This window comes from Platalea leucorodia (assembly GCF_965183815.1).
Source record: "Platalea leucorodia genome assembly, chromosome: 24".
Lineage (NCBI taxonomy): Eukaryota > Metazoa > Chordata > Aves > Pelecaniformes > Threskiornithidae > Platalea > Platalea leucorodia.
In genome coordinates, this window is record NC_138846.1 from 1,145,848 (window position 1) to 1,157,894 (window position 12,047).

A 12,047-nucleotide genomic window follows, 5' to 3' on the forward strand; every position below is an offset into this window, starting at 1 on the left:
CGGCCTGGGGGAAAGCAAGATTAACTGCTAACGCTAGATTAAACCCCTGATAAATTGGGCCCGGGTAAAGTGTGATGAATTATTTGCCGGGGTTTCCCTCCGCCGCAAGCAGCCGGGGGAAGGTGCCGCGCGGCACAGGTTGTGCCGCCGTGCCGGTCTCGGGCATCGCGGCCCCGGCCGAAATCCGGCGGGCGAGGAAGAAATGGCGTTTCTGGTTCATTGGCGCCTCTGAAATGGAAGGAGAGAGATTTCTGCTCCGGTTTGGGGTGAAAATGCCCCGCCAGAGCCGCCGGCACCCCGCTTTCTCCCAGCCACATCCCCTCTCGCCCCCAAAATCTCTGGGCTGTGCCGCTGGCGAGCCAAGTTCTGGCTTGCAGCGAGTCTCTAATCCCCCGAAGAACAGGATTGATAACAAAGAGCTGACATAACCCTACCTACAGCGACGTGGATGCTCGACGCGATGGGGACAGGGCCGGCGCTCGCTGCGCAGCCCGGCAGAGCCAGAGGGGCTCGGGGAGGGGGGGCAGGGGAAGCGTCACCCCGACCCCTTCATCCCGGGGGGACAGGAGCCGTGTCCCCCCGTCACGGAGGTACGGGAGGAGGCGATGCCGTGTGCTCGCTCCCAGTTTGGGGAAAGCGGGGAAAAAGGAATGCGCCGTTTGCAGGAGAAGCGGGTGGAGGGGGCGGGGGTGGGACCCCCATCCCCGCAGGGACCCCTCGTCCCGTGCTGGACACCGTGACCCGGCCGGGTTATGAACACCGGCAGCCCCACATCTGGAAGGGATTCTGCCGGGAAGGGCGGATAAAGCCTTCGCACCCCACCCTCCTCTCCCTCCTTCCCATCCCAGGGAAGCCCTGGGGTGGGTAGGCAAACACCGGCACCGAAAAACCGGTGACCCCCGGGAAGGCCACGGATTCATCGGGAGAGGAGCAGCGTGCCGGTGCCCGGGCGGCGGCGGCTGGCTCGGCCTCTGGAAACAGCTGGCACCGGCCGCCGCCATCCCGCTTCCCGGCAGGACGAGCTGCAAAAATCCTCACAAACCGCAAAAATCCTGAGCGCAGAAATCACCGAGGGCCCCCCAGAGCCGGGCACGGCTCCCTCCCCGGCTCGGCACCCCCGCCGGTCCCCCCAAAATGCCGTCAATGCCCCCGAGCCCACCGCCTCCATCCCACATCCCTGCAAATCCATCCCAGCTGGCGGGGCGCAGTCCCCCCCCTCCCTCTCGCCGTCCCCGGGCCATGGCCACGGCCGCTGCGGAAATGAAACGCAGCTGGACGACGGCGACGGTGCCTCGCCCCGGCCCAGCGGCCGCCGGGGACCCCGGCTGCGGGGTGGGAAGGAGCCCACGCGCCCCACGGCCTCCGCCGGCTGCCGGCACCGCGGGACCCTGCCCCAGCCCTCGGCCCCCGGCTCGTGGCCGAAGGGATCCCGGGGGGGGGATGCAAGCGAAGCCCCTCCGACCCCGAGCCGCCGGCCGTATCCCGCATCTGCCGACAAGCTGGGGCCAGGCCGCCTGCTTCTCATTTCCAAAGACGTAAAAAAAAACCCTTTTAACGACCGGCCATTTATAACCCAGCTCATAAAATCCCCCCTCTAATCGCTTCCAAACCCAGCCCAGACACAAAGGCTCCCGGCTTCTCCTCCGCGCTCTCACCTTCCTTCGGATTTTGGGTCTTTCCCACCCCCTCCCGGGATGCAAGGCAGGATGGGGCGCGCGCACACGCGTGTGCACACGCGTGCACACACGCAGGCACTGGGGGGGGGGGAAGCACTGCAAAGCTGCCCCCCGAAAATCCCCCCCAGGAGCCCCGGGGGACCCCCAGGCATCCGCTGCAGGGGGACCCACATTTTTCTGTTTCAACCCCAAAAAAAGAGGAACGATCCCCCCCGCTGCGGGGCCCCGGGGAGCTTGTGTCCCCCAAAACCCCCCCTCGGTCTCCGCCGCCGGGAGCCGAGCGCGGCCACGTAAACGCGCTGCAAGGCTGGAAAATGTGACGCGCTCCTGGGGCTCGGGGCCGCATCCAGCCCAGCGCGGGTGGGAGGGATCCCCCAAGGCTCAGCACCGGCACCAGCACCGCTCCCGGAGCCGCCGCTGACAAAGGAGGTGATGAGGAGGAGCCGTGTGCGCGGCGACGGCCAGCGGCTCGCGCGGGGCTCGGCCATTTTGGCCACCCCGGCCCCTCGGTGACGCCGGCGGCAGGGACCAGCCACCCCGCGGGGTTCAACCAGGAAAGGGGGCGAGGTGGGGGGGCCCCCATGCGCCCCGGGCAGGGGGAGGGGGCCAGCTCGTACCTGGGGTGAAGAGGAGGTGGAGGAAGGTCAACCGGGAGGCAGATGTTGGCAGGCGACGGCTGATGGCTGACAGCAGCCACCCGAGGGGCCCGCTCGGAGCCGGCAAACCCGGCGCTCCGCCGCTCGGCGCGGGCCCCTCGCCCCTCCGAGCCCCCAGCCTGTCCCCGCGCCCCAGCGCCCGTCCTGGCCCTGGGGACACCCCAGCTCCCGGCCCATTTTGGAGGCCGACCGCTTCCATTTCAAACCGGGATCTCCCGCGGAGCCCAGACGCCTTCCCCTCCGCCCGGCGCGCCGCTCCCCGCACGCCCAGGGCTGAGCGCCGGCCCCAGGGCCCGGAGCTCCTCTCCATCCCCCGAAGGCTCAATCATTTCTTTTTAATTGGGATTTTGTACATAAACAGTTCAGTTCAAAGCAGCGCCCGGACCGAGAACTCGGGGCACGTTTGAGAGTTCAGGGCACAACCCCACGTCGGTGTTCGGAGGCAGCTGGCAAGGACGCGGCGTCCCTGGTGACACCGGTTCCCCCCCGTGCCCGGGCTCGTCCCGGTCCCTGCAATCGCAGCGGCGCTTACGCAATGAGGAAGATGGCACCCAAATCATCAAGAGGGAGCAGCTCTGAAATTCGGAGCGGGGACTTTCCGGCAGGATTTGCTTCCCGCCTGCCGGGCGCTGCCCGCTCCCACGCCCTCGCCGGCGGTCAGAGGTAGTTTTGCAAGATGGGAAGAACCGGGAGGGGACGGAGCCCGCCCCGGGCACCCATTGCCCCGGGGACCGCGGCTGCGTTTGGGGCGAGCGCAGCCGGCAGAGCCCCAACGCCACACCCGGACCTGTGGTCCCACTCCGGCTTGGGCGCTGCCCGGTTATCGGCGCTGCCGGCAGCACCGGGCTGTTCTGGGGGGGCACAGGACCCAAGAGACCCCCCCGGGAAGGCACAGGCTGGCCCCAGGTCTCCCCCACGGCCCTGGGGGAGGAGGGAGCCAAACAGCAGCAGCGTAACAAGGCACATCGGGGGCACGGGGACGAGGGACGGTCGCGCCTGGCTCCGCATTCCCACCGTCTGTCTGTCCCCGCTACCTCGCCCGGACGGACGGAGCGGCCCCTCGGCGCGCGCTGCTCCCCCCCGCGGGCTCCGGGCACCTCTCGGGGTGCAGGACCGGGCGGCGGAGCCGTCACTCCTGCTCGGGGTTCAGCATCAGGTGTTGCTCCCACTCTGCTTCCACCACTTTGTAGAGCTCCATGGTGGCTCGGGCGTCCTCCACCGAGGAGTGGCCGCTCTTCCCGACCTGTTGGGGACAGAGATAAGGGGTTGGCACAGCCCGAGCCACCGCTCCGACACCGCCGGAGCGGGAAAACCCCCCCTCGACACTGCGGGGGCTGAGCTGCGGGGGTCCCTCCTCCTGCAGGCCGGCTTCCGGGGAAGGGGAAACTGAGGCACGGTGCTGCCTCGCTCCGGGACCGGCAGCAGCGGCTGAACTCGGGGCGCCCTGACCTCAGGAGGGTGCGTGAAACCCCAATCTTTCCCCGGGGGTGGATCTTTCCCCTCCCGTCACCCCACTGCGGCGCAGAGGGGGGGTTCCCCACGCCGCTCCCCGGCTTTTGGGGGAGCGCGGGGAGCTGCCGGCCGAGGCGACGGCCTCGCAGCGGCACCCTGTGGCGGGCGCCGAGATCGGGGAGGATCGAGCTACCTGGATGTCCTTGTGCAGCAGCTCCTTGGTGAGGCGCTTCAGGGAGATGGCGGCGTTCTCCGGGAAGCCGCCCTTACGGTTCAGCAAAGGGATTTTGGACGTGTCCCGAGTGAGCGCTTTGGGGTGGAAATACTTGAGCGCCTTGAAGTCGTTGTAGATGGCGTGGCCGACCACGATCTTTCCGGAGAGGATGCGCAGGATCTGAGGAGGGGGGAGGGAAAGGGGGGGGTTAAGGCACCCAGCAGCTCGCCCCGCGCTCTGCGGGAGGCTCCTGCCCCACGGCAAAGCGCTGCCGGCCCCCAGGGATGCGGGGCTGCCCCACTGCCAGCGGGTGTGAAGGTGCGGGAGACGCTCCCTCCGCTGCAGGGCCCAGAGGGGGACGCGAGCAGGCCCTGCCCGCCCGGGCAAAGCTCCCCGCAGCCCGACGAACCCCCCAAACAGCCCCCAAACCCCCCCGAAACGAAGCGCCCAGCCCCGCGCGCATCCCCTCTGCCCCCAAAAACGCCTGCGAGGGCGGCGGGGCCGCACCTCTCGCTGGGCCTTGCCGAAGGGGACGGCGTTCACCATGTGGTGCCGGCGAATGCCGCTCCAGCGGGTGCGGTAGTCCACGATGGGGGCGGCGGGACGGATGTACTGGTCGTACATGACGTCGCCCCGGTAGCTGACGATGCTGCAGCGGGCCAGGTCGCTGGTGCGGCCGCCGGGCCCCGTGCCCACCATTTCGCAGTCAATGGCTACCAGTTTGCTGGGTTGGCAGGGGAAAGCGGGGGGTTTTTGGTTGCCTTTAGCCGCGCCGCGGGCCGGTGGCTTCGGTTTGGAGGGAAGCCCCGGCCCTTTGGAGCCGTTCTGGGGGAGCGCGGCGGCCTGGGCAGCGGCGGCCACCGGGCCGCTCGCCCCGGGGCACGGCTTGGCCTGGATGGAGCTCGGCTTCTCCCTCCCGGTCGCCCCCGGCCTCTTGCCCCTCCTGCCCCCGGGGCCCGGCTTCTTCTGGCCGCCCCTCGCCGGCGGCGGGGTCGCCGGGAGCTGCTTCTGCCTCAGGACCCCGCGCCGCTCCAGCGCCCGCCGCCGCCGCAGGAAGCTCTGGTGCTTTCGGTTACCGGTCTCCTTCTTCTTGGGGCGCTCGGAGGGGGCGAAGTCTACGTTGAGGAGCAAATCCGCCATGGCGGGCCCTCACGCCCCCGTCACGGCCCCCGGCCGGGCGGGCCGGGCCTGCCTGCGGCGGGGAGAGGCGGTTCAGGACCGGGGAGAGGCGGCTGAGCGCCGGGGGCCCCAGCACCGACCCCCTCCCCCCCCCCCCCGCAAGGCGCCGGTGCCGCCGCCGCCGTTCCCCCCCCCCGCCACGGCCCCCCCCGACCTCCGCGCCCCGGAAGCGGAAGCTGCCCCGGCGGCGGAGCGGAGCGCGTGGCCGGCGCGGCGCGGCGCTCGCCGCTGACGCGCATGCGCGCGGCCCGCCCCCCCCGCCGGCGGTAGTGACGCAACGCGCACGCGCCCTGGTGGGCGGGGTCCGGCCCCTGCGCGTGCGGAAGGCGGAAGGGCCGGGGGTGAGTGGCGCGTGGGGCCGCTCTGGCCCGCCGGCGCGGCGGCTCTATGGTCCGGGCGGCCCTGGGGGGGTGATGACGTCTCGGGTGACGTTAAGGCGATGGCAGGGCCTGGGCGCGACGTCACAGCTCGGCGGGGCTGCCCAGCGTGGGGGGGGTTGCTCGAGCTGCCTGGTGATGTCGTGGCCCGGTGACGTCATGGCTGCAGGAGGGCGAATGGCATCCCGGGGCGATGGCGCGGCCTGGTGATGTCATGGCTGCGGGGGGTGCCATGCTGGGTGATGTCACAGCCTGGTGACCTCATGGCTGTGGGAGGGGGAATGGCATCCTTGGGTGATGTCACGGCCACCGAGAGCTGTTACGGCCTGATGACGTGGGCAGCCCCGTGAGGTCACAGCCAGAGGAGGGGGGGTGGCATCCTGGGGTGACATCACAACCCCAGGGGACACGCCCCGGGGGGGTGACGTCAGACCTCCAGCCGACACATCCCAAAACGACATCACAGCCCCAGGGGCCACACCGGGCCTGACGTCACAGCCCCACGTCACCACACCAGGCCTGACGTCACAGCCACAGCGTCACCACACCGGGCCTGACGTCACAGCCCCACAGCGTCACCACACCGGGCCTGACGTCACAGCCCCATGTCACCACACCGGGCCTGATGTCACAGCCCCACAGCGTCACCACACTGGGCCTGACGTCACAGCCCCATGTCACCACACCGGGCCTGACGTCACAGCCACAGCGTCACCACACCAGGTCTGACGTCACAGCCACAGCGTCACCACACCGGGCCTGACGTCACAGCCCCACAGCGTCACCACACCGGGTCTGACGTCACAACCCATAACGTCACCACACCGGGCCTGACGTCACAACCCCACAGCGTCACCACACCGGGCCTGACGTCACAACCCATAACGTCACCACACCGGGTCTGACGTCACAGCCCCACAGCGTCACCACACCGGGCCTGACGTCACAACCCCACAGCGTCACCACACCGGGCCTGACGTCACAACCCATAACGTCACCACACCGGGTCTGACGTCACAGCCCCACAACGTCACCACACCGGGCCTGACGTCACAACCCCACAGCGTCACCACACCAGGTCTGACGTCACAGCCCCACGTCACCACACCGGGCCTGACGTCACAGCCCCACAGCGTCACCACACCAGGCCTGACGTCACAACCCACAACGTCACCACACCAGGCCTGACGTCACAGCCCCACAACGTCACCACACCAGGTCTGACGTCACAACCCCACAGCCTCACCACGCCGGGCCTGATGTCACAGCCCCACGTCACCACACCAGGTCTGACGTCACAACCCCACAGCGTCACCACACCGGGCCTGACGTCACAGCCCCACAGCGTCACCACACCGGGCCTGATGTCACAGCCCCACGTCACCACACCGGGTCTGACGTCACAGCCCCACAACGTCACCACACCGGGTCTGACGTCACAACCCCACAGCGTCACCACACCGGGTCTGACGTCACAACCCCACAGCGTCACCACACCGGGCCTGATGTCACAGCCCCATGTCACCACACCAGGTCTGACGTCACAGCCCCACAGCGTCACCACACCAGGTCTGACGTCACAGCCCCACAACGTCACCACACCGGGTCTGACGTCACAACCCATAACGTCACCACACCGGGCCTGACGTCACAACCCCACAGCGTCACCACACCAGGCCTGACGTCACAACCCATAACGTCACCACACCGGGTCTGACGTCACAGCCCCACAGCGTCACCACACCGGGCCTGACGTCACAGCCCCACAACGTCACCACACCGGGCCTGACGTCACAACCCCACAGCGTCACCACACCAGGTCTGACGTCACAGCCCCACGTCACCACACCGGGCCTGACGTCACAGCCCCACAGCGTCACCACACCAGGCCTGACGTCACAACCCACAACGTCACCACACCAGGCCTGACGTCACAGCCCCACATCACCACACCAGGTCTGACGTCACAACCCCACAGCCTCACCACGCCGGGCCTGATGTCACAGCCCCACGTCACCACACCAGGTCTGACGTCACAACCCCACAGCGTCACCACACCGGGCCTGACGTCACAGCCCCACAGCGTCACCACACCGGGCCTGATGTCACAGCCCCACGTCACCACACCAGGTCTGACGTCACAGCCCCACAACGTCACCACACCGGGTCTGACGTCACAACCCCACAGCGTCACCACACCGGGTCTGACGTCACAACCCCACAGCGTCACCACACCGGGCCTGATGTCACAGCCCCATGTCACCACACCAGGTCTGACGTCACAGCCCCACAGCGTCACCACACCGGGCCTGACGTCACAGCCCCAGAGCCGCCGCCATGGCGGCCATGCCCCGCCCCGCCCTGCAGCCGGAGCAGCAGCGAGCCGCTGACATCATCCGCCTGCTGTCGCTCTACCGGCCCCTGCTCGACGCCTACGTCATCGTGAGTGTCCCCGTGCCACCCCTCCCCCCACCCGCGCCCCCTCCCCCCCGCTGACCCCCTCCCCGCAGGATTTCTTCGCCGAGGGGCTGTGGGCCCGGCTCCCCCCGCCCTGGCAAGCCGCCCTGGCCACCGCCACCCCGCCGCAGCTAGCCAGCCTGCTGGGGGGCCGGCCGGGAGGGCCGGGGGCCACCTGGCCCCTCTCCCTGCTGGCCTTCGCCGCCGCCGCCCGCGCCCTCGCCTTCCCCCGCGGGCGCCCGGGGGGGTCCCCGCGCCCCCCCTGCCAGAGCGCCCGCCTGCACCCGCTGCTGCGCCGCCACGTCAAGCCCAAAAAGCAGCACGAGATCCGGCGCCTGGGGAAGGTGGGTGCCCCTCCCCCCGCACCCCCAGACCCCCCTCAGCCCCCCCAACATCCCCCCCCGCGACCCCCCAACCCCCTGCGACCCCCCCAACCCCCTCCTCTCCCCGCAGCTCCTGCGGCAGCTGAGCCAGGCCACCGGCTGCGACCGCGTGGTGGACGTGGGAGCGGGGCAGGTAGGAGCCGGGGGTGACACGAGGAGCCGGGGGGTGACACGGGGGGGGACATGGGGGTGTCCCCCCCCCTCAGCCGGGCGTCCCCCCCCTCCCCAGGGCCACCTCTCGCGCTTCCTGGCCTTCGGCCTCGGCTTATCGGTGACGGCGGTGGAGGGCGACGGCCGCCTGGCCGGCGTGGCCGAGCGCTTCGACCAGGAGCTGCTGCGGGAGCTGGAGAAAACGGGGGCGCTGGGAAACGAGGGGCCCCCCCGGCATCGCCAGAACCGGCCCCCGCCTCCCCTCTCCCGCCGCGGCCCGCGGCACGTGGCCGGCCGCCTGGACCCCGGGGCTCCTTGGGGGGAATTTTTGTTGCCCCCCGACCCGCCGGGGTCGGCTCCCGTGGCCAGGAACCCCCTGGGGGGCCCGGCGGGGGAAGGGGTGCTGGTGACGGGGCTGCACGCCTGCGGCGACCTCAGCCCGGCCCTGCTGCGGCACTTCGCCCGCAGCCCCGCCGTGGCCGCCGTCGCCTCGGTGGCTTGCTGCCACATGAAGCTTTCCACCTCTCCGCAACCTCCCGGTTGCCTCGTTGGCTACCCGCTAAGCGCTTGGGTAGCCGGATTACCGGGCCACGAACTTTCCTATCGGGCGAGGGAAGGCGCCTGCCACGCGCTGGAGGAGTACGTGGGGCGCTTGGACGGGGAGAGCGGCTCCCTGTGCGCCCACTGCTACCGCGCCGTCCTGGAGACCCTGATCCGGGCGGCCGATCCCGGCAAGAAACGCCCCGGGGTGCAGACGGTGAAGAAGGCGCACGCCCTCAGCTTCCCCCAGTGAGTTTGGGGTGGGGACCCCCCTTTTTGTCCCCCCCTTTTCATCCCCTTGGCTGACGTTAGCCCGCAGGTACGCCCGGTTGGGGTTGCCCCGCGTGGGGCTGGATCCGGCCGCCGTCCCGTTGGATTCGGAGGCCGTGGGGGCCATGCTGGAGCAGCAACACAAGGTGGTGGCTTTCTTCAGCCTCACCCTGCTGCTGGCTCCGCTGGTGGAGACCCTCATCCTCCTCGACCGCTTGCTCTACCTACGGGAGCGAGGTGGGTGCCGGGGTGGCGGCGGGGAGGGGGCTGCGGCGCTGCCGGTACCGAGCCGCCCTCTCCCCGCAGGTTTCCAGTGCGCCCTCGTCCCCCTCTTCGATCCCCGCTTCTCCCCGCGCAACCTGGTGCTGGTGGCCGCGCGGACGCCCCTGGGTGCGGTGCTGTCGGGTCTGGACGAGGACAGCGACGAGGACGAGGAGGTGGCGGAGCCCCCCGGCGAGGGACGGAGCCCCCCGGCTCCCGCCGCCGGGCGCGAACCGCAATAAAACCGGGATTTGAACAACCCAGGGCTCGGTGTGAATTGGGGGCTGCGCCCAAAGCACCACGCGCCGCAAACGGAGAAAATAATGGGGTGTCTTTATTGCAGACCCCAGCCCCGGGGGGGTTCTGGTTCCTCCCCCATCCCCCACCAGTTAATACCAGTAAGATTTCTTGGCCCTGCGCGTCTCCACGATCCCCATGGCGTCCATGATCTCCTCCTCGAAGGTCTTCAGGGACGGCAGGTACGTCTTGTCCAGCGCGTCCTCCACCGTCGTGTCCTTCGGGCCGTCTGCGTGCAGCCGAGGGGACGGCGCTGAGCCCCTCAGGGGGCCCCGCGTCCCCCCCGGGGCCCGGCAGCCGCCCCCCGTCCCCGCTCACCGATCCACTGCTCGGGTACGATGCCGTCCCGGCGCTGCCGCAGCGGCAAGGGGATGATCCGGCCGCTGCGCAGGGAGACGCGGACCCGCTCGCCCTCCTCCGTGTACCGCCATTCCACCTCCGTCGGCTTCCTGCCGGCAGAGAGCGTTTGGGGGGGGACGGGACTCCGTGGGGGGGGACACGGTGGGGTCCCCTCGCCCCCCACCACCGCCGTTACCGGTCCTCGGGGTCCACCAAGGAGATTTGGCTGAGCAGCAGCGGCGCCTCGCTGGCGATGTAGGTGCCGGCGTACTTGGCGGTTCGGTTGACGTAGCGGTAGTGCTGTGACGGGGGGGGGGGGGGGTCACCAACAGCCCGCCTGTGGCCCCCCCGCCACGGCAGACCCCCCCGGCTCCGGCCTCACCGTGTTCAGCCCTTCCACCACCACCCAGTTGCGGGCTCGCACGACCTGGGTGACCATCGCCTGTTTCCCGGCGTCCTTCCCGGTGAGGACCTGGACCTGCGGCGGAGGGAAGGGGGTCACGGCGGCCCCCCAACCCGGCCGCCACCCTGAGGGGTGCCTGGGGAGGGAGGGACGCTCACCGTGTCACCCCGAAACACCTTCCAGTCCTCCCTGGCGATGGGTTCCACGAAGACCTTGCGGCGGCGCAGCCCCGGGGGGTTGCGGTGCTGGGCGGCGGTGGTGTCGGGGCGCCAGGTGCCGTGGCGGTAACCGGGGGGCAGCCGCAGCCGCCCCGCGCACAGCAGGGCCGAGAGGCGCATGGTGCCGGGGGGCTGGGGGGCAGCGGGTCAGGGGGGGCCCTGCCGGGACCCCCCTTGTGCTCAACAGGGGGACGGATGGGGGGGGGCCCAGGTATCCTGCAGACCCCCACCACCACCCCAAAAAGGGGACTCAGACATCGCCCAGAGCCCCCCTACCCCAAAAAGAGGACTCGGGCATCACGCAGAGCTCCCCCCACCCCAAAAAGGGGACCCAGGCGTCCCCCAGAGCCCCCCTACCCCAAAAAGGGGACCCAGGCATCCCCCAGAGCACCACCACCATCCCAAAAAGGGGACCCAGGCGTCCCCCAGAGCCCCCCCACCCCAAAAAGGGGACCCAGGCGTCCTGCAAAGCCCCCCCACCCTTCAAAGAGGACGCAGGCGTCCTGCAGCACCTGCCCACCCTTCGAAGGGGACCCCGGCGTCCCCCAGAGCCCCCCACCCCAAAAAGGGGCCCTAAGCGTCCCCAGAGCCCGCCCCCCCCCCCGCTCACCTCCGCGTCCCCGGCCTCGACCGCGCCTCCCGCCCTGAGGAGCAGCGCGGCGACGGCGCGGTGCACGCCGGGACGCGTAGTCCCGCCGGGCGCCGCCGCAGGGCACGACGGGAGTTGTAGTCCGCACCCCCCAACCCCCGGCGCGGTGCATGCCGGGAGCGGCCGCGGGCGGGTTAAGGCGGGGCCGCGGGGCACGACGGGAGTTGTAGTCCGCGCCCCCCCCCCCCCCCCCCGTTGTCCCCAGCCGGGCCTGGGGCGGCCCCGGGCCGAACCGTGGGGCCCGTCCCCGCCCGGCCTCGGCCCTGCAGCTCCCCACGCAGGGCCGGCGGCGGCTCCCCGAGGCCCGGGCGCTCCCCGGGGCCGGGTTCCCCACGGCCGGCCCAGCCCGGGCAGCTGGGAGCTGTAGTCCCGCCGTGGGGCTGGCTGCAGGCCAGGGGTCTCCATTTTCTGCTGCGGGAGCTGCCGTCCCTCCCCCGGGGGCTGAGCCCGGGGGCCGAGGCGCTGCCGTCCCCCCGGGGGGGTCCCCGCTCCTCCCTGCCGCAGGGATGGATCCCAGCCCCACCAC

General features: G+C 70.7%; 3 protein-coding genes across 9 annotated transcripts; 1 reads left to right on the forward strand and 2 right to left on the reverse strand.

Annotated features, from left to right (window-relative positions):
• Nucleotides 1-82: 82 nt before the first annotated feature.
• On the reverse strand, nucleotides 83-5,265 carry ISG20L2 (interferon stimulated exonuclease gene 20 like 2). The gene is made up of 4 exons (XM_082333237.1): nucleotides 4,506-5,265; nucleotides 3,978-4,178; nucleotides 2,294-3,575; nucleotides 83-228 (listed from the first exon to the last, which is right to left on the reverse strand). Exons 1-3 carry the CDS (start codon nucleotides 5,136-5,138, stop codon nucleotides 3,462-3,464), a joined length of 948 nt encoding a protein of 315 aa, XP_082189363.1. The 5' UTR covers nucleotides 5,139-5,265; the 3' UTR covers nucleotides 83-228; nucleotides 2,294-3,461.
• A 215-nt stretch (nucleotides 5,266-5,480) lies between these two features.
• METTL25B (methyltransferase like 25B) lies at nucleotides 5,481-9,859 on the forward strand. 6 transcript variants are annotated; one of them, XM_082332831.1, is made up of 9 exons: nucleotides 5,495-5,518; nucleotides 6,021-6,071; nucleotides 7,478-7,671; nucleotides 7,882-7,996; nucleotides 8,065-8,355; nucleotides 8,465-8,527; nucleotides 8,624-9,333; nucleotides 9,404-9,591; nucleotides 9,661-9,859. In XM_082332831.1, exons 4-9 carry the CDS (start codon nucleotides 7,892-7,894, stop codon nucleotides 9,855-9,857), a joined length of 1,554 nt encoding a protein of 517 aa, XP_082188957.1. In that variant the 5' UTR covers nucleotides 5,495-5,518; nucleotides 6,021-6,071; nucleotides 7,478-7,671; nucleotides 7,882-7,891; the 3' UTR covers nucleotides 9,858-9,859. The 6 variants fall into 6 exon arrangements, with proteins under 6 accessions (XP_082188956.1, XP_082188957.1, XP_082188954.1 ...); XM_082332830.1 differs by lacking the exons at nucleotides 6,021-6,071; nucleotides 7,478-7,671 and having other exon boundaries at nucleotides 5,481-5,518; nucleotides 7,840-7,996; XM_082332828.1 differs by lacking the exons at nucleotides 6,021-6,071; nucleotides 7,478-7,671 and having other exon boundaries at nucleotides 5,497-5,518; nucleotides 7,826-7,996.
• Nucleotides 9,860-9,931: 72 nt separating this feature from the next.
• Nucleotides 9,932-11,562, reverse strand: MRPL24 (mitochondrial ribosomal protein L24). 2 transcript variants are annotated; one of them, XM_082333039.1, is made up of 6 exons: nucleotides 11,483-11,562; nucleotides 10,813-11,004; nucleotides 10,634-10,729; nucleotides 10,448-10,551; nucleotides 10,231-10,361; nucleotides 9,932-10,141 (listed from the first exon to the last, which is right to left on the reverse strand). In XM_082333039.1, the coding sequence occupies exons 2-6, from the start codon at nucleotides 10,990-10,992 to the stop codon at nucleotides 10,005-10,007; spliced, it is 648 nt and encodes a 215-aa protein (XP_082189165.1). In that variant the 5' UTR covers nucleotides 10,993-11,004; nucleotides 11,483-11,562; the 3' UTR covers nucleotides 9,932-10,004. The 2 variants fall into 2 exon arrangements, with proteins under 2 accessions (XP_082189165.1, XP_082189166.1); XM_082333040.1 differs by having other exon boundaries at nucleotides 10,813-11,031; nucleotides 11,483-11,503.
• Nucleotides 11,563-12,047: the final 485 nt, after the last annotated feature.